The sequence below is a fragment of the Petromyzon marinus genome, chromosome 10 (genome assembly GCF_048934315.1).
Source record: "Petromyzon marinus isolate PM22_M1 ecotype Great Lakes invasive population chromosome 10, UKy_Petmar_22M1.pri1.0, whole genome shotgun sequence".
In the NCBI taxonomy this organism is placed as follows: domain Eukaryota; kingdom Metazoa; phylum Chordata; class Hyperoartia; order Petromyzontiformes; family Petromyzontidae; genus Petromyzon; species Petromyzon marinus.
In genome coordinates this window covers 17,001,759-17,026,719 of record NC_133676.1, presented here as the reverse complement: position 1 = coordinate 17,026,719, position 24,961 = coordinate 17,001,759, and the positions used below count along the sequence as shown (strand labels likewise).

Here is a 24,961-nt window from a genome sequence, read left to right as displayed (position 1 = left end):
TTGTAAAAGCAGGATAAAAGATGATCCTCTCTAGAGGGATATATCGAGTGGGGCTTTCTAGCTATCTCCCTCGAGTGAAGGCCCTTTCCCTATCGGTTATGTGAGCAAGACATTTCAAGGATGCACCTTTGTTTGAATAAAACAAAGATGATTGTGACTCACTTGATCCAATGACTATGAAAAACACTGAGCCATTATCCCTATTATGCCGTGTTCATTAAGCAGCCACAGGCGTATAGCAGGTTCTTAAGCATGCATCATTATATGGTCTCATTTGGTCAACAGAGGCTGCATACAAAACTAACACAAAGTCGTGTTTTCGGTTTGCACTCTTCATGTTTTCCCGGCATTCATAAACCTCTCCCGAATATTCACAAAGGCATGAGCTAGTTCTGCTTGGTGATGGTGTGGTAAAGCCTGTTGTTTCGTAACAATTATGGAGTAATGTACATGGCTGCATTGTGTATTGTTACTTGAAATGATTTTCTTTCATCCTTAATGTCATATATCCACAGCATAACTAAAGTCTGCCTTTATCTCAGTGAGACTTTCCCATCACAATTCCAACCACAATTGCTCTGGCAGATTGAGAAAGTACTCCATGGAATACTCCTGAACTTCAACGGTGAGTGTGCTGTTACATTGATGAACGCAATCAATGTTGAACTCTTGTACTGTGAGTAAAACAAAATTCACCGCTCAATCGTACATGAGAAATGTGCCTAGTCCTCGGCATGGCAATTCCAGGCTGAACATGACACCAAAATACCTTTCTAAACAAACATCGTCACAAAGCAGACTGAATAACACGTTGGGCGAATGTACTGTTCCACCTAGCAGCATTCGGGCACCTAAGCTACAAGTTAAGCAAATAGACTTCAGAATTCGAACAAATATGGAAACGATTTTTTTTTATCAAACTCCACAAAACCGTCCTATCCGACTTAAAACGCCATTCGTGTGACTCCATACACAGACCCTCACCCACCCATCCCCATGGACCTCGACACCCCTCAACGCTTCGGAAAATTCACGTCGATTCTCGCGTATACGATCAACAATGCTGCTATGCGTGATTATTGTTACCATTTGACAAGAAGTAAAGAAATCCAGAGGATAGTTTTGACCTCATGACCTACATGAGCTTCACCGTCTGGACTCACCTCCCCTGGTTTTTGTGTTGCTCTGTAAAGTCCCACATCTTCACATTGTCACATTCGTATGCTTTGTAAATGTCAATAGTGTTTGGTCTCTTTTTTTCCAGACAAACAATTATTAAGACGTCACAATATCGTTTGAAATGTGTTTCCACGTGTGTCATTTATATAACAGCTGACAGTATTTGACGATTCAGCAAACTGCCTTGTTTATAAATATGAAAGTAATCTTGTTGAGATTATATTGCTCTACTGTTCTCCAACATCACCCCCCTCCTCCGCATTCCAGATGTGCAAAGCAGCGTTTGTAACTTCCTTGCATGTGGGAACACACAAGGAATGTTCCACGACCTCCTCCAAATGGCAGTTTCCACATCGATTTTGGTGGCAGATTCTCAGCAGGTAATTATGAAACATTGCAGGATTGTGGGAGATGGTGGTGGCTTTGGGAGACCCCCCCCCATCCAGAAAAATATTCATCATGGGTAACGATGATGACGAGTACGTGAAAGATTCTCTCAAAAGATGTAAATAACAAAAGAAACAAAGCTCCCTGAATTGACTACTATTCAGCTCCATAGAGGGCACTTTGAGAGGGCGTCACATTGGTTTATGCACGATGCAGTGTATTTACGACTGCAAATACAATACAAATATTTTGTTCTACAAAATGACTGTCTACTCGCTTGACAAAACTCTGGGTGATAAACCCAATAACTAAACAGCTAAGAGTTTCGTTGTTTCGAAAAAAAAAACGCACCATTCGGTTCATCGGCTTTTTGAGGCTCATCGGCAGTGTGTGTGTGTGTGACCTTTTGAAAAGCGTTGCTGGGTTTCCCGGTGTGAGCAGAACTTATCGTCCGCGCACTCCTTGCTCGCGTTGTTCTTTGCCGAGTGGTCTGAGTGTACGGTAATCACAGTGCTTCAGAAGTCGACGCGCTGTGTTCAGAGACCCCCCCCCGCCCTGCGTCGTCTCCGTCGGGCTGCAGGTGGTGCGAGACAATGCGAGCTGCACGGACGTCGAGTTCGCCTCCAGAGAGCTCGACGACATTGCGGTGCAAACAGCTGCCGACTTGCAGGCGTTGGCACTCAACACATGCCGCTGCCAGTCCCACAACAGCAGCTCCACCGCACACCTCATCATGAGGTAATTGATGCACGCAGTAGATTCTCCGGATAGAAACACCGTGTTAAACATTTTTTTCCCCCCACCGGTTATTGAGCCATGGTAGGCCTGATTTTCATTTCTGTACTTTAAAATAAAAAAAAATTGGTGCCCCACAATAATTGGGTAAATTTCTTATAATTTTGAGGATTTTAAAATATATTTACTTCGTGTAAAAAAGATATTTATTTCACGTGGTGAGAGATTACAACTTGCATTGTAGGAATGTTGCTGTTAAACCTGTCGTATCTTATTTCAAAGGGACCACGGTTTAAACTTGTATGAACAACAACTGCTGTGTGGTAACTGATTTGCTGCTGTACTATCCAGACTCTTGAGTATCGCGACGAAGAATCTTTCCGCTGCTGTGGTGGAGCAGATTTCAAGTTTCATCACTCCTCTCTCTCTATCAGATCAAGCCACAGGTAAAAAGTAATTTTAAGTGTTGTACATTTCCAGATAATTTTTTATCCACATTCACCATAGGTTATTTTCACCTATAGATATCCGTTTATTGGCTGGAAATATTTGAAAAAACTAAATCCCAATGCAATACCCTCCTGAAATATAGTCATTAGACTCAGTTGCTCTCGTGGCTGAATAAGTATTTAATACTATTATTGTTGTTAAGTGAAATGTCCGTGACGTGCCTGGTTGTTCATACAACAGGGCCCTGAGCCGGCAGAGATCCTTGATCCGAATCTGGGGAGTCTGTGATTAAAGTGGGTTATGAAGTCCAGTGAGTTGGTAGTCCTACTCTCATCACCAGTACTGCACGTGAACAAATACATTTGGTTATCCCCTTAATTTATTTAACTGCTATTGCTGAGAATAAAAAAAATATTCGAATAACACGTGACAATCGAATTGCAGATTCATAATAGAGGTTTTTTGGGGTTAGATCGCGTAAATATATAAATGTGTCGTTAAATCCGCCACCACCCAACACAGCCAACTAGTAAGGTTTGTCACGTAAACAGAACGTGCCAATTCGTTACTGGTACAGCACACCGGTGTGTTAGAGTCACGCCACAACATTTACAATCTGAGTACGTCGTTTCGCCAGTAACTACAACTAGCTTCATCAGGCGACAGCCAGATTTGTGGGGAAGTCCACCTGTTTCGTTCCTTATATAGAGGCGTAGATGCGATGACCTCACTTGTGTGCTCTTCTTGCGCGAAGTGGGGGGAGGGGGGGGGCGATTAATGAATGTGTATAAATGACGATGGGTATCCATTACTGTTTTAATTATTTATATGGTAATCAATGAATAGTATGCATGCACATTACGTGAGCCTATTGTTCTTGTACTTCCTGTCCATTGTATGTGCTGTACTAGAAACGATTTGGCATGTTCTGTCTACGTGACAAATCTTACTAATTGGCTGTGTCGGGTGGTGGCAGGTTTAACGACACATTTACATATTTACGCGATCTAACCCCAAAAAAACCTGTCTTGTGGATGATATTGGTCGCGAAAGCCTCCTACGTGTTAAACTAATTGCAGATTGTATGGGAAAGTTCGCCCTCTGCTGTGCTCTCAGACACGGGGCACACTGCTCTGCCAGATTTTCGAATGGATTTTTCAACTCATGAGATAATGGCAGTTACCATGGCTGGAATTACATGGGGCAGCGGGCGGGGGGGAGAAACACAACATTCTTCGTAAAATACTCTCACTGAACTCTTTCTAAACTCACCGTCAAAAGTCGTTCATCATCACAAAGCCTCACCTTGCCTAAGGCTCAATGAAGTCATCTTACTACAGGGCATTTTTCTGGAGTATTGTACTTACTTCAATTCTAGAAGTATTGTACTTGATTTATTGATTTATTGCAGACACAAAGTCTGTACTTTGTGTTAAATTATTTCAAGTATTTTCAAATAATCATGTCATAAACAAGTAACTGTATTTGTCTGCATTTGGCATTGTAGTCATGTCAGTACACCTGATTACATCTTCACTGCCTGCGTAAAACACTGGGTTTTAAGTATCCCTGGTCAATGTCTCCAGTAGGGGCTGCAAGGTTCGAGGCAGTGTCGGTCTACAGCGTGCAATGTGCGTGGATTTTTGGTCATGAGATTTTCATTTTCTGTTTACATTTTCTGCATCCTTTGTATTTTTCAGAAGAATGGATTAAAACTCTCATTGATGTTTTAACAGAAGAAGGAAATGCGACCACTGATGAGAAGGTGTGTTTAACAAATATATCAACACGTAATAATGATTTACCATATTCCAGCTTTTCAATAGCAGTTCAATGAAATCGCAAACGCTTGCAATTCACGATGGGCAGACATGGGGGAAAAGCATGTATCTCTTTAAATGTCTTTGCTGGACAAACGAATGTCTTTAATTCTAATATATCCCACCATATGTCTAACATCACTTCCAGTAGTGCAAACCCACCTTTGCGCAAAATGACAGCAGTTGCATGATATGAATAACTGAATAGTTATCCACGTCTTAATTGAAGGCAGTTCAATAATGCTGTGCTTTTTCAAATGACGCATTTTTACACAGTTGACAGTTCAAACCAGAAAGAGGAACGTGTGGATTAAAGAAAGATATGCATGCCAATATACCTCCCCATTAGCTGTCAATAAAAGTTAGTGGTACTAGAAGGGATGATGGCCAGTGGTTGAGACAAACAGGGGACCAGCAGCCAAAGAAGCGAGCGTGTTCAAGAGGGTGACCACCGCAGAGATGGAGCAATGAGATGGGCTACTGTGCAGCATTGAGATTGATATTTGTCAATTTTGATTTGAAGCTTTCGTGACTGCAGGAATCCATACTCTTTCGTTATTTTGGTAAAGTCACGTAGTTAGAAATAAAATAAAACAAATCACGACGTTTCGATCGCAACACAAGCGGTCGTCATCAGGTGGGACAACTACCGCAAGAAACAACTGCTGAAGAAGGCGAGGAGTATTTTCAGTCCCTCGCCTTCTTCTGCAGTTGTTTTTTTGCTGTAGTTATCCCACCTGATGACGATTGCGTGTGCTGCGATCGAAACGTCGTGATTTGTTTCATTTTATTTCTAACTACGTGACTTTACCGAAAGAACCAAAGAGTATTTGTCAATTGTTACTGTGTTTAACAAGAAATTGTAGAATTCGACAGAATATCACCTGGTCAATTAAAGTACATTTAATTCACATTCCTTTTTATAAAATAACCTTTTTTGGGAGAAGGGGACAAACATTAGTCTTTGGTTCTTTCGGTAAAGTCACGTAGGTAGAAATAAAATAAAATAACAAACACTATCCTTTCGTAACAGGACATCAAAAGTGTGGACGCCACCAACTTCACTGGACTAACTATTAAAATCTGAATTAGTCTTCAAAATAATCCTAAATCACAACAGGAGAACATCTGCAAGCGCTATGCATTATTAAAAAAAAATTATCATCGCTCATTGCATGAAAAAAAACAGTCACATGTTTCTTGCTAACGTGAGCAGGCGACTTCCAGTGACGGAAACCAACCCATCGTTATCCAGTGTTACCAAACGACAGTTACCGACCGAAAGTCGCGCATTGCCATCTCAATGAGACGACGAAGCAGAACACCGCGGCCCAGCTGACTGACCGTTGTGGCGCTGTCTTAGCTCACGCTGGTGGTGACTCGCACGGGAGAGCTGTTTCCCCGCTCCGCGCTCGAGACGCAGCTGCTGGCGCTTCAGATGGTGCTGAGGGTGGCGAAGGATCCCGTTGGGGAGCTGACGGTTTACGGGGAGGCGGCGCTCTTCCTCCTGGTCGGTGACGCCACCGAGCGGATTCATCTTCTCAACAGGTGCTGCCACTCGTTCAGAATCACGTTCGGTAACAGGAGTATAACGCGCGTGTGCTGTGGCCGTCTGGAACGCTCTTCTTTTCAAATTTTTAGGAAGCTTTCAAACCATATAAATTGAAAAGTCATTTTTTTTTAGAACGGCTTTTTGTGTTGTGTGTTGTCTTTCACCCCGCACCTCCAATTAGCACAGTTGGCGACGTGCAGTGCAAAAGAAGTTCAACATACACAGATAATGGGCACGTGATGATACAAGATTTAGAACCATTCTCATATGTGCTTAAATATTTGTAATTGGCTCACGTTATTTCATCTTACGATGAGGAAATCAAATAGTATTGACCATTGTAGATGGGATGGTGGTACGTTATTAACTGTAGATACGTTGGTGGTATGTTATTAACTGTAGATAAGTTGGTGAAATGTTATTAACTCGTTGATTGCCCTTTTTATTTTTCAGGACAGTGGCGCTTATATATCAAGCATATAATAATACTTTTGGAATCTTTACTGCCATGGGCATATCTCCAAACGAGGCAGATGCATTAAATGGTAAGTTACGAACAGAAATATGTACAATTAAGTTTTTTTTTGTAACACCGATTGTTAAGGCAACCATTATATTTAAATATATGAGCATAAATATTGCTAAATTATTATCTTCACCTCAACAGCAATATACACATTTTTATTTAAAGCTTTCGTGACTGCAGGAATTCATATTCTTGGTTCTTTCGGTAAAGTCACACCTGATGATGATTGCTTGTGGTGCAGTCGAAACGTCGTGAGAATTGTATTGTTTAGTATTTTTTATTATTTTATTGCTTCCCTTCTACGTGACTTTACCGAACGAACCAAGAAAATAGCAATATACAAATTATGAAAAATGTGGCCTTATAAAATTACGTAACATTAAAGCAGCAGAAATGTTTGGCACAGCTGTGTAGTGTATTTGCAGTTGTCCTAAATTAATTTAATCACGGTTAGATCATAGTCAATGGTAAATCCCTGTATATCATTTGTTGCGATGGCATTGCAGTCGAGTGCATTGCTATGAACATGTAATAGTAATGTACAGCCATGAATCAACTGGCTATGCGGCAAGGGATTGCCTGTGCTATGTTGGCCATGAGGGTTATTCCACCACAACTCCACGGAGCTGCGAAGTGTGGCTTGGTGAGGATATCGCGCTGTATATATATTTATGTTGACTTTCATTCGCACCGTACGTAGTCAACTGTGCTCACCGGAGGTGCTACAAAAAGTCCAACCATAAATAGCCCCGAGCTTTGCGAAAGCGCTGTCATCAGTTTAAGTTTTTCGAGTATTTCGAACAGAAATGTTCAAGGACAAAAAACTAGTGCCGCATATGCCATTGTATTAAATGAGCCACATCCTTTTCGTCATCAAACACACCTGGCTATTAGACATTGGTTATCCCTATAGCAATCCATGGCACTATTCCTGCAGAAACAAATGGGCTTATACGTACCCCTAATAATGGGGAGATGAACAAATAGTTCTGCTACTTTACCGCTACGTCTTTAAAAAAAGAAGCCCACGTCTGTTCTTTAAAGGCTAGATGATGCTCGTCTGTATGTACAGATTTTTGTGGCATTGTGGGATTTTTTTGTCCACGAAAGCATGCGACGTCATTCTGCTTCACCTTGGTGAGGGCATGCTCTGTGACAAGGTGCGCATATGTGGCGTGGCTGCGGTTGAGCTGCTGTGTGACGAGACTTTTGGTGGGACCTGCAGAGGTGCTGGTGGTGGATCTGCTCAAAGATCCTGGCATCCTGGTGGAGCAGCTCCGTCAGCTGACTGGGCTCTCAGAGGGAACCATCGCGGCATTTCTCGGGGCTAAATTCACAACCTCCCAGGTACCCCCCCAAAAGAAACAACAGCACTGCAGGCAACGCGACCCTCACAAACCCCCCATTACGTACAAACTACACAGTATTATACAGTGAGGGAAAAAAAGTATTTGATCCCCTGCTGATTGTGTACGTTTGCCCACTGACAAAGAAATGATCAGTCTATAATTTTAATGGTACGTTTATTTGAACAGTGAGAGACAGAATAACAACAACAATTCCAGAAAAACGCATGTCAAAAATGTTACAAATTGATTTGCATTATAATGAGGTAAATAAGTATTTGACCCCCTCTCAATCAGAAAGTTTTCTGGCTCCCAGGTGTCATTTGTACAGGTAACGAGCTGAGATTAGCAGCACACTCTTAAAGGGAGTGCTCCTAATCTCAGCTTGTTACCTGGATAAAAGACACCTGTCCACAGAAGCAATCAATCAATCATATTCCAAACTCTCCACCATGGCCAAGACCAAATAGCTCTCCAAGGATGTCAGGGACAAGATTGTAGACCTACACAAGGCTGGAATGGGCTACAAGACCATTGCCAAGCAGCTTGGCGAGAAGGTGACAACAATTGGTGCGATTATTCGCAAATGGAAGAAGCACAAAAGAACTGTCAATCTCCCTCAGCCTGGGGTTCCATGCAAGATCTCACCTCGTGGAGTTGCAATGATCATGAGAACGGTGAGAAATCAGCCCCGAACTACATGGGAGGATCTTGTCAATGATCTCAAGGCAGCTGGGACCATAGTCACCAAGAAAACAATTGGTAACACACTACGCCGTGAAGGACTGAAATCCTGCAGCGCCCGCAAGGTCCCCCTGCTCAAGAAAGCACATTTACATGCCCGTCTGAAGTTTGCCAATGAATATCTGAATGATTCAGAGGACAACTGGGTGAAAGTGTTGTGGTCAGATGAGACCAAAATGAAGCTCTTTGGCATCAACTCAACTTGCCGTGTTTGGGGGAGGAGGAATGCTGACCCCAAGAACACCATCCCCACCATTAAACATGGAGGTGGAAACATTATGCTTTGGGGGTGTTTTTCTGATAAGAGGACAGGACAACTTCACCGCATCAAAGGGACGATGGACGGACCCATGTACCGTCAATCTTGGGTGAGAACCTCCTTCCCTCAGCCAGGGCATTGAAAATGTGTCGTGGATGGGTATTCCAGCATGACAATGACCCAAAACACACGGCCAAGGCAACAAAGGAGTGGCTCAAGAAGAAGCACATGAAGGTCCTGGAGTGATTTTCGATTTAAAGCTTTCGTGACTGCAAGGATTCATCTTCTTTGGTTCTTTCGGTAAAGTCACGTAGAATGAGAATACAATAATAAATTGATAAAATAAAATAACACAATAAAATTCTCACGACGTTTCGGCCACAACACAAGTGGCCTTCATCAGGTGAAGGGACGAGACTGTCTGGAGGACAGCGCTGTTCTCCAGACAGAGAATTTTATTGTGTTATTTGATATTATCATTTTATTATTTTATTCTCATTCTACGTGACTTTACCGAAAGAACCAAAGAAGATGGGTCCTGGAGTGGCCTATCCAGTCTCCAGACCTTAATCCCATAGAAAATCTGTGGAGGGAGCTGAAGGTTCGAGTTGCCAAACGTCAGCCTCGAAACCTTCATGACTTGGAGAAGATCTACAAAGAGGAGTGGGACGAAATCCCTCCTGAGATGTGTGCAAACCTGGTGGCCAATTACAAGAAACGTCTGACCTCTGTGATTGCCAGCAAGGGTTTTGCCACCAAGTACTAAGTCATGTTTTGCAGAGGGGTCAAATACTTATTTTCCTCATTAAAATGCAAATCAATTTATAACATTTTTGACATGCGTTTTTCTGGATTTTTTGTTGTTATTCTGTCTCTCATTGTTCAAATAAAGCTACCATTGAAATTATAGACTGATCATTTCTTTGTCAGTGGGCAAACGTACAAAATCAGCAGGGGATCAAATACTAACTGTAATTTTAACACGTAGGCTTTCGCGATCAATATTATCCATAATACAGGTTTTTTTGGGTTAGATCGCGTAAAAATACAAATGTGTTGTTAAACCCGCTACCACCTGACACAGCCAACTAGTAAGGTTTGTCACGTAAACAGAACGTGCCAATTCGTTACTGGTACAGCAACACCAGTGTTTTGGAGAGCAATTAACAACATTTACGATTTGAGTACGACGTTTTGGCAGTAATTACAACTAGCTTCATCAGGCGACAGCCAGATTTGTGGAGAAGTCCACCTGTTTCATTCCTTAAATAGAGGCGTAGATGCGATGACGTCACTTGTGTGCTCTTCTTGCGCCAAGTCGGGGGCGGGGGGGGGTTAATGAATGCATATAAAAGACAATAGGTATACGCAGAATTGATTCATAATTCGTTTGTTTGGGGATAGATTGCGTAGGTACAGTATCTTATCTTATAGCTCCTTAACCAAGGCACTTTACAAATAATTCACGTGGCATGTGATGGTGGAGATGAGGTGAATGAAATAGATGAGAGGAAACGCTGGGAGCAAATCTGTGATGTGCGAATTAGGTGAACGTGAAAATTGATGACAGTGAATGATGATCGATCAATTTATTGAATGAATGAGGTTAATGAGTGATAACCGTATAATGAGACTATGAAGAGGTTAGAGTAACGGTGGTGGTGATTATGAGGGGGTGATTGAGGGGGCGTAGTGAGTTGAGCTAGGGAACAAGAAGTGAATTTTGAATGTGCAGCAGAAAATGGTGAGCGAAGTGTGACTGCTTAATGTGGAGGGGAAGTTTGTTCCAGAGAAGGGGGGCACGAAGAGATATATGGAATCGTCAGTTATTCCGTGTATTGCCTTACAAAGTCAGTGCGGTAAATGTGAAGCTAGGGAAATGTACCTTTTGACATTGTAGTTTATTGACTTCAACGTAATCGTGCTCCACTCAGAATATATAATTTTTAGCAGAATATTTATTTATACTGGAGGAATCCGATGAGCTTTAAAGCTCTTTTTCACAGATGTCCAGTCATAAGGTTAAGACGGTAACCTAATGTTGGTGGCAGTCCAACAATATGGGAAAGTCTCATTCGTATACACACAGCGAATGCACTGAAATCATTCAGATGTCTATACAAACACCAACGAACATTAATTATAGGCTTAACACTATCCGGCAGTAAAACAGTTGTTATGATATTCAAACACCAAATAGACACCTATTTCAAGGAATAAAGTCTACATTAACCACAAATGTTTTGGTAATATATACATTGTCTTTGAAACTGATTGCCCTACACAAGAGACAGACTTTTTATGGCCTTGTTTCACCACCAGTGTTAGACCAGAGAACGTGAAAAAGGCAAACTACACAAAGGCAATGCCCTTGCAATAGGCGTCCATTTGGTACTTGAACATGCATGTTTGAACAACATTGTTTTTCCCGCACCTTTGAATGACTTTTTAAGTTCGAATTGTGCGCCTTATAAATGTTGTAATGAACGAATGCACAAATTAATTTCTGCCACGTGTGTGTTCTTTTTGGCAAGGTTTATGACCTGGCGCCACTGATAATCCAAAGCGTGAACCAAATGTGTAACGAAGAGACCCTCACTCTGCTTCTCAAGTTCCCGGGGGGCACAAGCGGCAATGTCAGCCGTGATTTCTGCTCCCTCAGCCCACTCGCCTCCGTCAAGATGGTCATTGCTCTGTTGGAGCACATCAATATCCGCAACGTCATTTACAAGGTAGGCGACAGTCTTTTGTCTGCAAGGTACAGCACACACTCACAAACTCCTCTTGTCTGTGGTGATCATGTCGAGGGCGGTATTGGACAGATCCTATTATCCGCATTTACCTGAGGAAATTTCTCCTCTCATTACTCGTGTTATCCACGCAGTTTTCTGGATATAAACGCGGCTAGGAGGGTTAATGCGGTGCTATTTATATGGCTGACTCCGCTTCTCTGTGAAAAAAATACAAACGTGTGTGGGAAGCCACTGCTAGTGGACTCATCTCAGGAAAAACTTGGATATTAAAACAAAATCACCTCTGCTTCTGGATAACCCCTCTTATCCGTGAAAAAATGTGGATGATGGGAAAATGGGCGCATTTAATAGCGGAAGTTATTAAGGATACATTGTCGGTGAAAATTATGGTAGTGGCGTATAATAGCGGCTTTTGTACTGTAGGTAACGGGGGTTTGAGGGTACTGTAATATGTCAAGGATGGTGTGAGGCATTATTTCGTGGGATATTCTCATGAGTTCGAGAAGGAAATATCTGGTCAGCATTTCTATCCAGAATAAGCTTGAACACCGCCGTCTAAACGGTAGAACGTCGAACAGAAGTGGCACTCATGGAAAAAAATGTACATTATCATTCGCTTTGGGTCTTTCGGTAAAGTCACGTAGATAGAAAAATAATAAAATCACGACGTTTCGATCGCAACACAAGCAATCGTCTTCAGGTGAAAAAATACAGCAAGGCGGACTGCTGAGGCAGGAATAAATGTGGCGAGAGAGCTACTGCAGCCAAAAGGTTAAAAATGTTTGAGATGGGTACAACCCAAGGGTAAGTGGGCACGGCTAGAGATGGCATTATCATTCCTGGACAAATTGTAAAACAATGTCAGCCCAGAGAGGGAAGATGCATGAAGGATTGATGAAAATGAATGTTGATGAAATTCATGGCCTGTGCTCGAGTGAGTGAATGTCAGCAAAATAAGATTGTGCAATGCTGTCTACATGAAGAGGCATTCATCGGTAACTTTAGTATCTTATACACGCGTATTTTGTTTTGCGTGCATGCACAATAGATGTGTCTGTTGTATGTAACTGCGTGCGTTCATGCATCATGTACATTTTACAGATGCTGACTCCCCAGATACTGAAGGACTTTGAGAACCTCCTGTTAATAGTCGTTGACAGGCTGCTAATGATAATGCAGAAGGTAGAGCCATTCATGACGACCTTGCCACAACTGCTGGATGCGGTGAGGCAATTGAACATCAGCGACATGATGCAGTCATCCCAGGTAACGCCCCACTCACACTGCAACAGCCTCTGTGGCCCGCTCTCAACAAATACACACGCTTCCTCGAAGAGAATTGGCATCTTTCCCTTCAATGGCTATGTATTGTAAAGATGTGTGGCTTATTTTATTCGAGTTTAGTTCATTGATTCTATCTGTAACGGACCCTTCTCCAACGGTAAATGAGAATGGATACGATAGAAATGTATTGCATGATCAAAAAAAATATATCACAGGTCAATCTTATTGTGAATAGCATATTTTACAAGTCGGAATTTTACACAATTCAGGCAGTGACAATGGTTGTATACTTTCATGGCCGTGAGCTGGCTGGAAATTCCTCATTTCTATGGCGGAGACGAGTGTTTCAATAGAACAATCACCTTATTCAGGTATAATATCAATTAAATATGGATGGCCGCGAGTGATGTAACTTATAATAATGTTCTATAATAATGTTCTAGAATGGCAAACATCGTGCAGTGGCACTGCGGGGGGGGGGGGGGCAGATGCCTCCACATGACGCCGACACAACACAACCGTGTTTTTTAGTATATTCCGTCAACCCTGGACGGACAGAGGGTTTTTATTTTACCCCTCACCTGGAATTGAATTCGCAATCTTGGATTTGTGAGTCGAGCCACTCTGCAACGGTGGCACCAGACTGAAAAAAATAATAAAGCGAGTGAATCAATTAAATACGCATTTGAAAGGGGAGCTAAAATTGGAGGGAGTATTAAAGATCCATGATTTGTGAGTGTAACCGTAATGTACTTCTACCCACGAGGCAAACAGGGGTCCCGCTTCACCGAGCGCTGCGCGGTTGTCTGTCCAGTCCCCAGGTACGCGGCAGGCGAGAAGCACAAACTCTCAGTCTCTGAGTAAACTCTCAAAGAACTTCTGTGCTGGGACCACCCAGAGGATGTTGGCAGACGTGAGGATGGTCAATCTTCCCACCCCATCACCATCATCATCATCGCTCTCCCCTGAAGACTTCAAGGCTAAATATAACATCCCCAACGGCACAAGTGAGTTGGGGGAAGTTTAGCGGAGGTTACGTAACAAATGGGATAGAAATGGCTATATGATTCTTAATTATGTGAATCGTGGAGGTAGAGTGTATTTTTACGATAATCCCGCACCATGCAACAGAACCAATCAATTCACGTTGTCACGTGGGCAAATACGTCAATTAATTTCGTTTTTCAGCAAAAAGGAGTGTTGAAAAGAAAAATGTTGACAATTTTACACAGCTTTGGAGATTACATTCAACATCACCCGGTGTTAACAAAAGCTCAGCGCTCATGTGGCTATAAGTAGTTTAATTATTTTTTTTATATATATGTATTTTATTGGGCATACATCTCCCTTATCTCTATGCAATATTGACACTTTTGGTCTTTGTGAGCGCATGTGGAGGTGTCAATCGCATTGGCCACGATACAATATTTACATGCAATTTGAAGTGCATTAAATGGTATCAGAGTTTCGTTTCGTTTGCCCTACTACTTAAAGGACCTAGCCCTAACCCGAACATTACCACACCGTACCTCATGTAGTCACAAGAGCAATAATGATCGGACTAAGATGAATCAAAAACGAGAAGGCCTGGCAGCCTTCCTCGTCTAGCCCGTTGCCTTTTGGGGCATTGGGGCCTGACCCCTCTCTGTCCATTGCTGCATCTTTCAACCGAGACAGCTTCCATCTCGTCTCTTGTTCAATGTTCGGCCCTCAGTGATTATCCCGTGACGTGTTCTCCTCCCCCCCCCCCCCAAGGCCCCTACTGTCTCGATGTGTACACGGACATCATTCACAGCAACAACGGCGAAGTGATTTGGCGTTTCTTGAAGCCGCTGATGCTGGGGAAAATTCTGTACACGCCCAGGAGTGCAGCGACCGAACTCCTCATCCGCACGGTGAGGCTGCATCCCCCCGGGCGATGCAGCACATCACGCCTGTTGCCTTCGCCAAAGAAGTGTTCAAAATTATGTGGATGAAATCAATATTAAATTAACGTGCTTGCAGTGATATAACGGTTATCATGCTGGACTTGCAATTCAGAGGTTCACGCGTTCGATCTGCTGGCAGTTGGAAGAATGGGCAAGTGTCTCAAATCTCCCCACTTCTGTCCTACCGGCAGTTTAAATGGACACCCCACAGTTGATTTTGTAGGTCATGTGTGGTGGGGTAAAGTGTGGGTACTCCCACCTCTTCGATGACCTCCGGCCAACTTGGAAGAGGAGGACTCGAAGTACCCTGCAGAGAAGCTCTAGAGAGAAGCCCTCTCTAGCGAGAGAAGCTCTCTCTAGTGGACGACCTTCTGCCAGCAGTGGCCTGAGCGAGCAATTACAGGGCTGCACCTTTAAATAAATCTCGAATTTGCTATGTAGTGAAAGAAGTAAACATTTAATGATATCCTGTTTTATGTAGCTGCAGTAATAGTTAATAAACTAATGCAGGGGTCACCAAACTTTTTTTTACAGTGGGCCGGATAACTGAAAGAATGAGCGTGGGCCGCATAATAAATAAATATTTCTGGAGCGTCGGACCTGTGTTGACAGCTGGAAAATCTGGGGGCGGGAAAGATGCGTGTTTGTGTGTGTTGCCATGGAAACCATGGTAACGTGTTGCCATGACGTTGCCATGGAAACCATGGTAACGTCAGAGCGTAGGCGGAGCTACCACGAGCCGGGGAAGTACTCGGGATGGCGCGAAATAAGCAAACATGACAATAAACAAGAAAATCTAGATACAGTAATTTAACATTTAAAATAGTACATTTAAGGAACATAGCAGTCAGGAGGTCTCCGCACGCGTGAAGATCTCCTAGTATTCTAAACATAATATTTAAATTAAAATTGTATCACAACGTCTCGTGTTCCATACGTTTTATCAACCAAATTCAAGTACCGTCGGCGGGCCTGATGGACTGACGTCGCGGGCCGGATCCGGCCCGCGGGCCGTAGTTTGGTGACCCCTGAACTAATGGATCAAAACATTTGTTTTGTTATTATTTGTCTCTAAACATGTGCACCTAAACATGTGTACCTAAACATGTGTACCTAAACATGTGTACTGATGTATAGTTGCAATGTTTTGTCATGTGCAGGCCAATTCAACATTCCAGAAAATGGGGGAATTAAGCAGCTATGCCCAAGAATGGTTGGATGCCATGGGTAACCAAAATTCCAATTTGCAGATCCAACAATTGGGAATACTGAAGGTAAGTTTAATTTGATCTCGGTGCATGAGCAAATTAAAACGCTGAACTAAATTATTCTTCTGAAGAAAATGTGCTGAAATAAATGCATTCATCAAGTATATGAAAGGTAATCGTAGAGTAGAGTTATTGTTCAGTTGTGATACATTTTATTACAATTATGTTGAGATAAATATGATTTTGATGATCAAATGTGTCCAGCTATTGTGGATGCAATTTCCCGAGTGTGGTTCTCTTCTCTTCCGTGCCAGAATGCCCTGGCAAATCCCTTCGTACAAGGCTTAATCAGAAGTCAACTGAACATAAACATGACAAGCTTCATGCAAAACTTAAAATCTTTTGGTAAGATTTTCTCAAACGGTCTGAAAAGCTTTACATTTATTTTAATCCGTACTTTACTGTATTATTTCGTTTTAGTATACTATAATGAAGTAAAGTGTTAAGTACAGGTTTTAAAATATGGATACAACATTTGGAAATGTCTCATTACGATGAACCATTTCTATGCATGTCATGAATCGCTAATTCAGTTTTCACTACGATTCACTGGATTTACAATTATTATAAAATACACATTTTTGTTTACCAAATAAGTACTGTTTTTTAAAGTGAAAATGAGAGGAAAATGTAAATAATAATAAAATAATGATGCTTTCTTTCAAACAATGCTTACCACTTAAGAGCAGGAAGATATTGTAATGTTCTGAATAAATTGATTTAGGATGCAGTGGATGTAAGGAAAGGTTGGTTGTTGAATAAAACCAAAAAGTGGAATAATTGTCTCTCCTTTCAGTTGGAACCCCAGTATATATAAAATTTTAAACACTAAAGCAAAGACCACACACCTTGCATGGTAATATCAGACTCTTTGTCCTGTCCAACAGCCATAGTTGCACTTTCCTTTGGAACATTCCAGGAAGATGACGGTGAATGTGTTAGCAATCAGTTTGCCTGTGTGCGCTACGAACCCAGTGACCCGAGTTCGATTCCCACTCACAGCCAACACCAGTGACGATTATCTGAACCACTCCTGGGCTGCCCCTCGGTTGACTTAGCCTCAAATGAGAATCTGGTGTGGTGTGTAAACATTGCCACGAGAGAGACAAAGGCGGCCGGGCATGGTGCTGGTCACCAACCCCCTCGTGAGTGTCGTGCCGGCCTTCATAGGTGCTTTGCTGGACAGCACTTGCCCCAATAGTATCAAAGCTAAACAAGGAAATCGTTGTCTTTGTATCACAGAGGAGCTTGGAGTTCAACTCACTGACACTACAATGGATAACTTGAAAATGCTTTCCACGCTCATGGTGAACATTTCATCGTGCGTGGAGCTCAACCGCTTTATGCCGAGCGATTCTGTGGAGGAGCTCAACACGAGGGCCATTGGACTCAATAAGGAGAACAACCTCATGGCCAGTAAGTCTGCACACTCTTCGGGGAGACGCCCCCCTGAGTCAACGCCACCTCCTTAACCCAGACATACATGTCGAAGCACTATTCTCTGAGCAAAGAGAGTAGTGCCTTGACATGTACTGTAGATCTGTGCTTTGACATGTACATCTGGGCTAACGAGGTGGCACATTGCGTGGGATTTTCTTGTCATATGCTTCAGCTAAAGGTTCACTGTCATGTTGTTTGCCTTTCGAATTCACGCAAGTGATATTTTTAGGGTGACACAATTCGCACTTTCATTTACTGAATTACTATGGTAATGCAACAACATTGTCAGCAAACGTGAGTGTGTCGCTCTACTCAATAAACAAAGCAAATATGCACGGTACAACTCACTTTGTCGCTGTTGTTTTCACTGCAATAATGCTACTTAATGAATGATTGCGGTTACAAATACAGTACTGAAGAAAACAATCTCAGTGCTCAATTGTACGTGGAGTTTTATGAACACTAACTCACTTGTGGCACTCATACCAGTTACATGGTCAACAGGTACGATGATAAATTATACTCCACTGCGGTTACAGTCATAACACGTCACATGATGATTTATGGTACAATTTTGCATGCTGACTGGTCTCCATGTGGACATTGTAATAAATCTCAAACATCAGGCACTTTCTTAAGCACTGTAATGATCACATGTGCCAAAAACTCATTTATAACATTGTCCAAACTGATAAAAAAGTTGTCAGACTCATTGAAGCTTCCAGGGTAAATAATTGTTCTTTATCATTATTATTACGACTGCGAACTGAGTGTCAGAAATTTCAGTCACCAATACATAGGACAAATAATTACAGACTAACAGGAAAGCCATCGTGTGTCTTTCGAATCCACACAAGTCGTGTGGATTTTTCTTCGGGTGCTTTGGGATTTTCCCTCCACATTACTTAATGTAATGGCTGCGATAAATTTCCACGTGATCATAAGCCACTTCGTAGAGCTATCATTGTGGCCCAGGTCACTTCTGATAAAATATCTATACAGCTCAGTGGGCCTTGCCTGGTAAAATAAAAAATATATATAATTTAGTTTAACAGTTTATGTCAGTGTCACGGTGGCGACCACCGCGGTTAAACTGCAGTCCGCCCATCCGAAAGCAGCTGAAGCTGCCGTGCGGTCCTGCACTTCAAACATTAATCTCTTACGGCGTTGCTCCGCAGGTATCATCTTCCACCTCCCCGAGGCACAGGACCGCTCCCGTCGTGCCGTCTCAAACCTCCCGCTGGCCACCCACCTCAACTACACGCTGCGGCTGAGCATTCAGAACGTGATGCGCACAGACTACCTCCGAGACCTGGTCTGGGTGCCGGGTCCGCACACCAACCAGAATTACATGTACTACACGCACGCCTTCCTGCCCATCCAGGACATGCTGGAGCGCGCCGCCATCTCCCTGTACATCGGGCGGAATATCAGTGAGCCGGCGTTGCAGGTGCAGCCCATGCCGTACCCCTGCTACACGGACGACTCGTGAGTGGAACGCAGGCCGATGCAAAACCATCATGGGCATTGCCGTGGGGAACGAAATAAACAATCAAAGGATAAGTATCCTTCGTAAAAAGTCTGTTAGCCCGCGTACACATTTTTAAGTTTTGATTTAAAGCTTTCGTGACTACATTTTCAAGTCTTTACTAAACTTCCAGTCGATCACAGGTACACTTCTGGGGAGTAAACTATTTCAATCCATGCAAACTCTGGACCGGTTTCAACATACAGTGTCTCATCAGCAGTAAGGCTAGCTTGAACCGAGATCATGTATAGGTCAAAGCCTAATACTTTCAATTTCAGTACCACATACTGCATGCGAGGCTGCAAAGTTGAATAGGGTCGAGCCCTGGGTTAGGACTCTACAGCAAGTATTCCAATGTGTCTCTGCTACCTTACGTCATCATTTTAGATTTTATCCTCAGATTTTTACATCAAAACACGTTTACACATATGCACCATTGTAGAATACATTTATTTTTGGCCAGTGATTGGCATATTTGCGTGTATTAGTGTATCTTATTAAATTTTAAGTCATACTGGGTCTTGAACTTCCAATCTCAAGCATGCTCGATTGACAAATTGTCAAGAACGCCAGTTACCTGAGTCACTCAAATGACATCCACGACTGTGGGTGTGATTAGCAGAATCACGGGGTGTATATTTGGATCATCTATAACTGCAGAGTTGCCTATCCACGTCAAGATCGGCTAATCGTTTTTTTTGTTTAAGTTCCTTTGCCGTGATGTATCATACGTCCACACTTTGTGACTGCACGTTGAGTGATCATCGCCGTGTGCTTGGCCATGTGCTTGTGGATGACGCGCAGGTTCCTGCACAGCGTTGGTTTGATGTTTCCCATCCTGTTCATGATCGCGTGGATCCTCACGATTGCAAGCACTGTCAAGTTTCTGGTGCAAGAGAAGGAACTCTGCCAGCAGGAGGTGGGCACTTATTATTATGATAAAACTAAAATTGTGCTTCATCACCTAACTATGCAACACTCTATGCATCACCTAACTATGCAACACACTATGCAACACTGTTATATTGATGGCTACGGGTGAAACAAAGTGTCAATTCATTTAATGATAAATGCATTCCATTGTGCATGGAATAATTAATTACAGTTTCTAACACGAAAATGTTACCTTTAGGCTTATGGCAGAAACAAAAAAAACCAGAATATCAGATAAGTAACACAAATGAGCGAGTAGAAACAAGACAAAACAACAACCTGTGAAATTGTCAGGCGATAAATCGTCGGCATGCCGATTGATGTGACGATTCCGGGCTGTGGCCCGGTTCACGAATCGGCTGGTTTCGTTTACACCACGGTGACTGTGTCCCTCGCCAATGGCTGCCAGGATCCACGTGAAAAACCGTTGCACGCAATATCTTCAAGTACAAAAATAAATCGTCCATCATTGCACACGCGACTCAATGCATGTGTTAAGAGTCAACGTTAATCGCAGAATAAATGCATCGTTACACTCCTCCAGAGGTGTGCTTTTCTCTGTGGCAACATCCGCTCGAGTGTCTGCATCACGCAATAGGGGGACGTGTTCAGAGACGAGCCTCTTGTCGAGTCTAACGTGTGACTCGTCTGGTCTAGCACGTGATTGGTCTAGCCTAGTCTAACTTGTGACTCTTCTAGTCTAGCACGTGATTGGTCTAGCCTAGTCTAACGTGTGACTCATCTAGTCTAGCACGTGATTGGTCTAGCCTAGTCTAACGTGTGACTCTTCTAGTCTAGCACGTGATTGGTCTAGCCTAGTCTAACGTGTGACTCATCTAGTCTAGCACGTGATTGGTCTAGCCTAGTCTAACGTGTGACTCATTTAGTCTAGCACGTGATTGGTCTAGCCTAGTCTAACTTGTGACTCGTCTAGTCTAGCACGTGATTGGTCTAGCCTAGTCTAACGTGTGACTCGTCTAGTCTAGCACGTGATTGGTCTAGCCTAGTCTAACGTGTGACTCGTCTAGTCTAGCACGTGATTGGTCTAGCCTAGCCTAGTCTAACTTGTGACGCGCCTAGTCTAGCCCGTGATTGGTCTAGCCTAGCCTAGTCTAACGTGTGACTCGTCTAGTCTAGCACGTGATTAGTCTAGCCTAGCCTAGTCTAACTTGTGACTCGTCTAGTCTAGCACGTGATTGGTCTAGCCTAGTCTAACGTGTGACTCGCCTAGTCTAGCACGTGATTGGTCTAGCCTAGCCTAGTCTAAATTGTGACTTGCCTAGTCTAGCCCGTGATTGGTCTAGCCTAGCCTAGTCTAACGTGTGACTCGTCTGGTCTAGTCCGTGATTGGTCTAGCCTAGCCTAGTCTAACTTGTGACTCGCCTAGTCTAGCACGTGATTGGTCTAGCCTAGCTAAGTCTAATGTGTGACTCGTCTGGTCTAGCCCGTGATTGGTCTAGCCTAGCCTAGTCTAACGTGTGACTCGCCTAGTCTAGTCCTTGATTGGTCTAGCCTAGTCTTGGTTCTTTTGGTAAAGTCACGTAGAAGGGAAATAATAAAATAATGCAAATTAAACATAATAAAATACAATTATCACGACGTTTCGCCCACAACGCAAGCAGCCGTCCTCAGGTGAAGAACAGAGCTGTACTGAGGACGGCTGCTTGCGTTGTGGCTGAAACGTTGTGAGAATTTTGTTGTATTATGTTTTATTTTTATTATTTTATTATTTCCCTTCTACGTGACTTTACCGAAAGAACCAATAATATGAATCCCTGCAGTCACGAAAGCTTTAAATCGAAATTTGGTCTAGCATAGTCTAGCACGTGACTAGTTTAGCCTAGTGCGTGTCTAGTCTAGCACGTGACTTGTCTAGGCTAGCACGTGACTAGTTTAACCTAGTGCGTGTCTAGTCTAGGACGTGACTTGTCTAGTCTAGCACATGACTAGTTTAGCCTAGTGCGTGTCTAGTCTAGTCTAGTGCGTGACTTGTCTAGTCTAGCACGTGACTTGTCTAGTCTAGCACGTGACTTGTCTAGTCTAGCACGTGACTTGTCTAGCCTAGTCTAGCACGTGACTTGTCTAGTCTAGCACGTGACTTGTCTAGTCTAGCACGTGACTGGTCTAGTCTAGCACGTGACTGGTCTAGTCTAGCACGTGACTGGTCTAGTCTAGCACGTGACTGGTCTAGTCTAGCACGTGACTAGGCTCAAGAGACGAGTGTTTTGAGCCCCCTCTTCTCTTCAGAGCAATCATATCGTGAGCAGGGTACGCTGTAAACATAGTTTGTCTAGAGTGGGCACTTAAATGCTGGGCATCAGCATGTAAAACAAAACAACATCACAATCCGTATAATTGTCTTAGCACGTTTATTGTCATTGCATCGTTACCAATGTTTGTAACAATCTTGGAATGTAGCAATATAATGTTTGGGTAAGCGGCGTTTACCCCGCGTCACGTGACGCCTCTCTTGACGACTACCAGCGAGTGAACAAGCGGTGACACGGCCAATCGTCCACCCCGTCTGTGCCGACCCCACACCTCGCCCCCCGTCCACCACAGTACATGAACATCATGGGCGTGCGGCCGGCGAGCCACTTCCTGTCGTGGCTGCTCCAGAGCTGCGTGCTGCTGCTGCTCATGGTCATCTTGCTCACGGTGATCCTGAAAGCGAGCGGGACGCTGCCCAGCATCAACTGGGCACTTCTCCTCGCCCTCTTCCTGTGCTTCGGCATTTCCGTGCTGGCGATGGGGTACATGCTGAGCGCGTGCTTCACGCACACCAACGTCGCCTCCCTCACCGCCTGCTTCATCTACTTGCTCAGCTTCTTCCCGTTCCTGGCCCTCTCGAGCCTCACGCTGAAGCTCACGCGGTGGCAGAAGTCGCTCATCGTGAGTACACGCCCGCGGTGACGAGAGCTCGCGCGTCGCACTGCCGCTCACGGGGTTAAGAGGGGCAGCGGTCGTGCCCGTGTGTCGAGGCGGCGCTGATAAAGGTCCCGGCTTCAAGACTTTCAAGCTCGAGGAGCGTGGCTAGTTTTGTACTCCCTGCCAAGTCACAAAAGGCTGCACGTGGAATCGATCGACTGCACATTATTCGATCAAGATAGTTAATTGGAAAACCTGTGCCAATTTAGCCACAATCACCTGCTCAGCCAGAGAGCAGATTAGCGGTTGTGGTCTAAATCGACCCGTGAACGATATTCGACTAAAGGCGAAAATATCCCTCGCAAACTGTTCCCCAGCATCACGTGCGGCCTTTTCAGGGTCCCCTGTGCATTGTTATAGGGTTCCGACAGGACTTGGGAGTCTACACGCGGTCCACAGAGTGCCACGGGATTCACGCTCCATGAAGGGATAGAACATTGCTTACAGTCTGCATACAATACCAGCCAACATCCATCACTGCTTGTTCTAGACCAGCTACAATTGGAGGCCAAGTGAAATGTCAAAGACTCTCTGTCAGTATGACACGGGACAGACCTGCAAACTGGCACCTACCCACACCCGCTGGTCTGGCTTCATCCAGTGGCAGTATTAATACTGCCCTTCAGCATTTACAAGCACAGAACCCGATCCACTGTAGTGATCGTACGTATGGGTTCCTCAGACCAGCAATAATCGTGAGAACCTCTGCACTAGGATATGCACATAGTGAGCTATCACTTATCAAAACACTATTTTTCTGCTAATGAATTACACCTGTGTTTGTGCATTATTAGCAGTAGAATGCTGTGCTGTAAATGGCTTTGCTTGCGCATTCACGAGAAAACATGAAAACAACTACCATTAGGCACAGAGACATTTTTCATATTTTGTGATTCACATAAAATAAATAATTGCTACCCTTTCTCAAACCATTGCTGGATGAAGGCTTCCCCATGCCTTGATAGTGTGTTTGATCATAGTAGCTTACTTTGCTGGTCATAGTGGGTTGGGTCCGGGACTGGTTCAGATATCACTCACCGCTGACATGAGCCATGGTGAAGATTCAAACTTAAGTCCGCTCACTGCGCAGCTCGATAAACATTGCACCACCACTCCCCCCACACCCGAATCAGAATGACAGTACCGTACACCATGAGCTACAGTCCTGGGGAACCTGCCCAGCACACTGGACCATGAAGATGGAGCGGTAATCATCACATAAGATATACACACCCTCAATGTTAGGCTCATTAATCAGCCACACAGTTGGGCAATGATTTAACCATGGCCAGTAATTATACAAAACAATAGCATTTGGATTCATGGAGCCTCTTATACGTAACTATATCTCAAGACATGCTTGCCGGCGCATCTCAAGACGCTAATCACGTTTTCCTTGCTCTGCAGTGCCTGCTATCACCCACGGCGTTCAGCTATGCAAGTCAGCTGATGGGTCACTTTGAAGACCAGGGTATCGGTGAGTGACCCATGACCCCCTGAGGGATTGGTTGATAGTTCCCCAGGCGGTGCCAGTTTTAATTCGTCTCACCTTCAAGAGATGGTCCAAAAAGTTTCGTTTAAAAAAAAAGGGTAAAACTAAAATTAAACTCACAAGGTACTTTCCAGGGGTGTCAGTGTATTATGTCCAAATAGCAAACATACTGGAACACATATGATAATGTGAGAGAACAGTATATGGAGCAAAAGTAATATCCAGGAAACAAAGAGATCATGCTGCATAACCTTTGCCTGTGTAAGTATTTATATGCTCTTACTGCACTTTAGTTTGTCAGCAAACCTGATTACCCAGCACTGCACCTGTATTCCTATGAGAGCTCTACCCGTGTGTGTGTGTGTGTGGTGTGTTTGCGTGTGTGTGGTGTGTTTGCGTGTGTGTGTGG

General features: G+C 43.6%; 1 protein-coding gene across 2 annotated transcripts in view; it reads left to right on the top strand.

Moving 5' to 3' along the window:
• LOC116941141 (uncharacterized) overlaps positions 1-24,961 on the top strand; it is a 134,934-nt gene that overhangs the window by 65,875 nt on the left and 44,098 nt on the right. For both annotated transcript variants that reach the window (XM_076066205.1, XM_076066206.1), the window contains exons 19-37: positions 516-625; positions 1,447-1,559; positions 2,147-2,304; positions 2,653-2,747; positions 4,452-4,516; positions 5,935-6,119; positions 6,577-6,668; positions 7,875-7,996; positions 11,533-11,730; positions 12,853-13,017; positions 13,850-14,042; positions 14,791-14,930; positions 16,124-16,237; positions 16,486-16,576; positions 17,474-17,647; positions 18,850-19,159; positions 20,004-20,118; positions 22,695-23,024; positions 24,468-24,537. In XM_076066205.1, the coding sequence (XP_075922320.1) occupies positions 516-625; positions 1,447-1,559; positions 2,147-2,304; positions 2,653-2,747; positions 4,452-4,516; positions 5,935-6,119; positions 6,577-6,668; positions 7,875-7,996; positions 11,533-11,730; positions 12,853-13,017; positions 13,850-14,042; positions 14,791-14,930; positions 16,124-16,237; positions 16,486-16,576; positions 17,474-17,647; positions 18,850-19,159; positions 20,004-20,118; positions 22,695-23,024; positions 24,468-24,537 (2,840 nt within the window). The remainder of the gene's footprint in view (positions 1-515; positions 626-1,446; positions 1,560-2,146; positions 2,305-2,652; positions 2,748-4,451; positions 4,517-5,934; positions 6,120-6,576; positions 6,669-7,874; positions 7,997-11,532; positions 11,731-12,852; positions 13,018-13,849; positions 14,043-14,790; positions 14,931-16,123; positions 16,238-16,485; positions 16,577-17,473; positions 17,648-18,849; positions 19,160-20,003; positions 20,119-22,694; positions 23,025-24,467; positions 24,538-24,961) is intronic.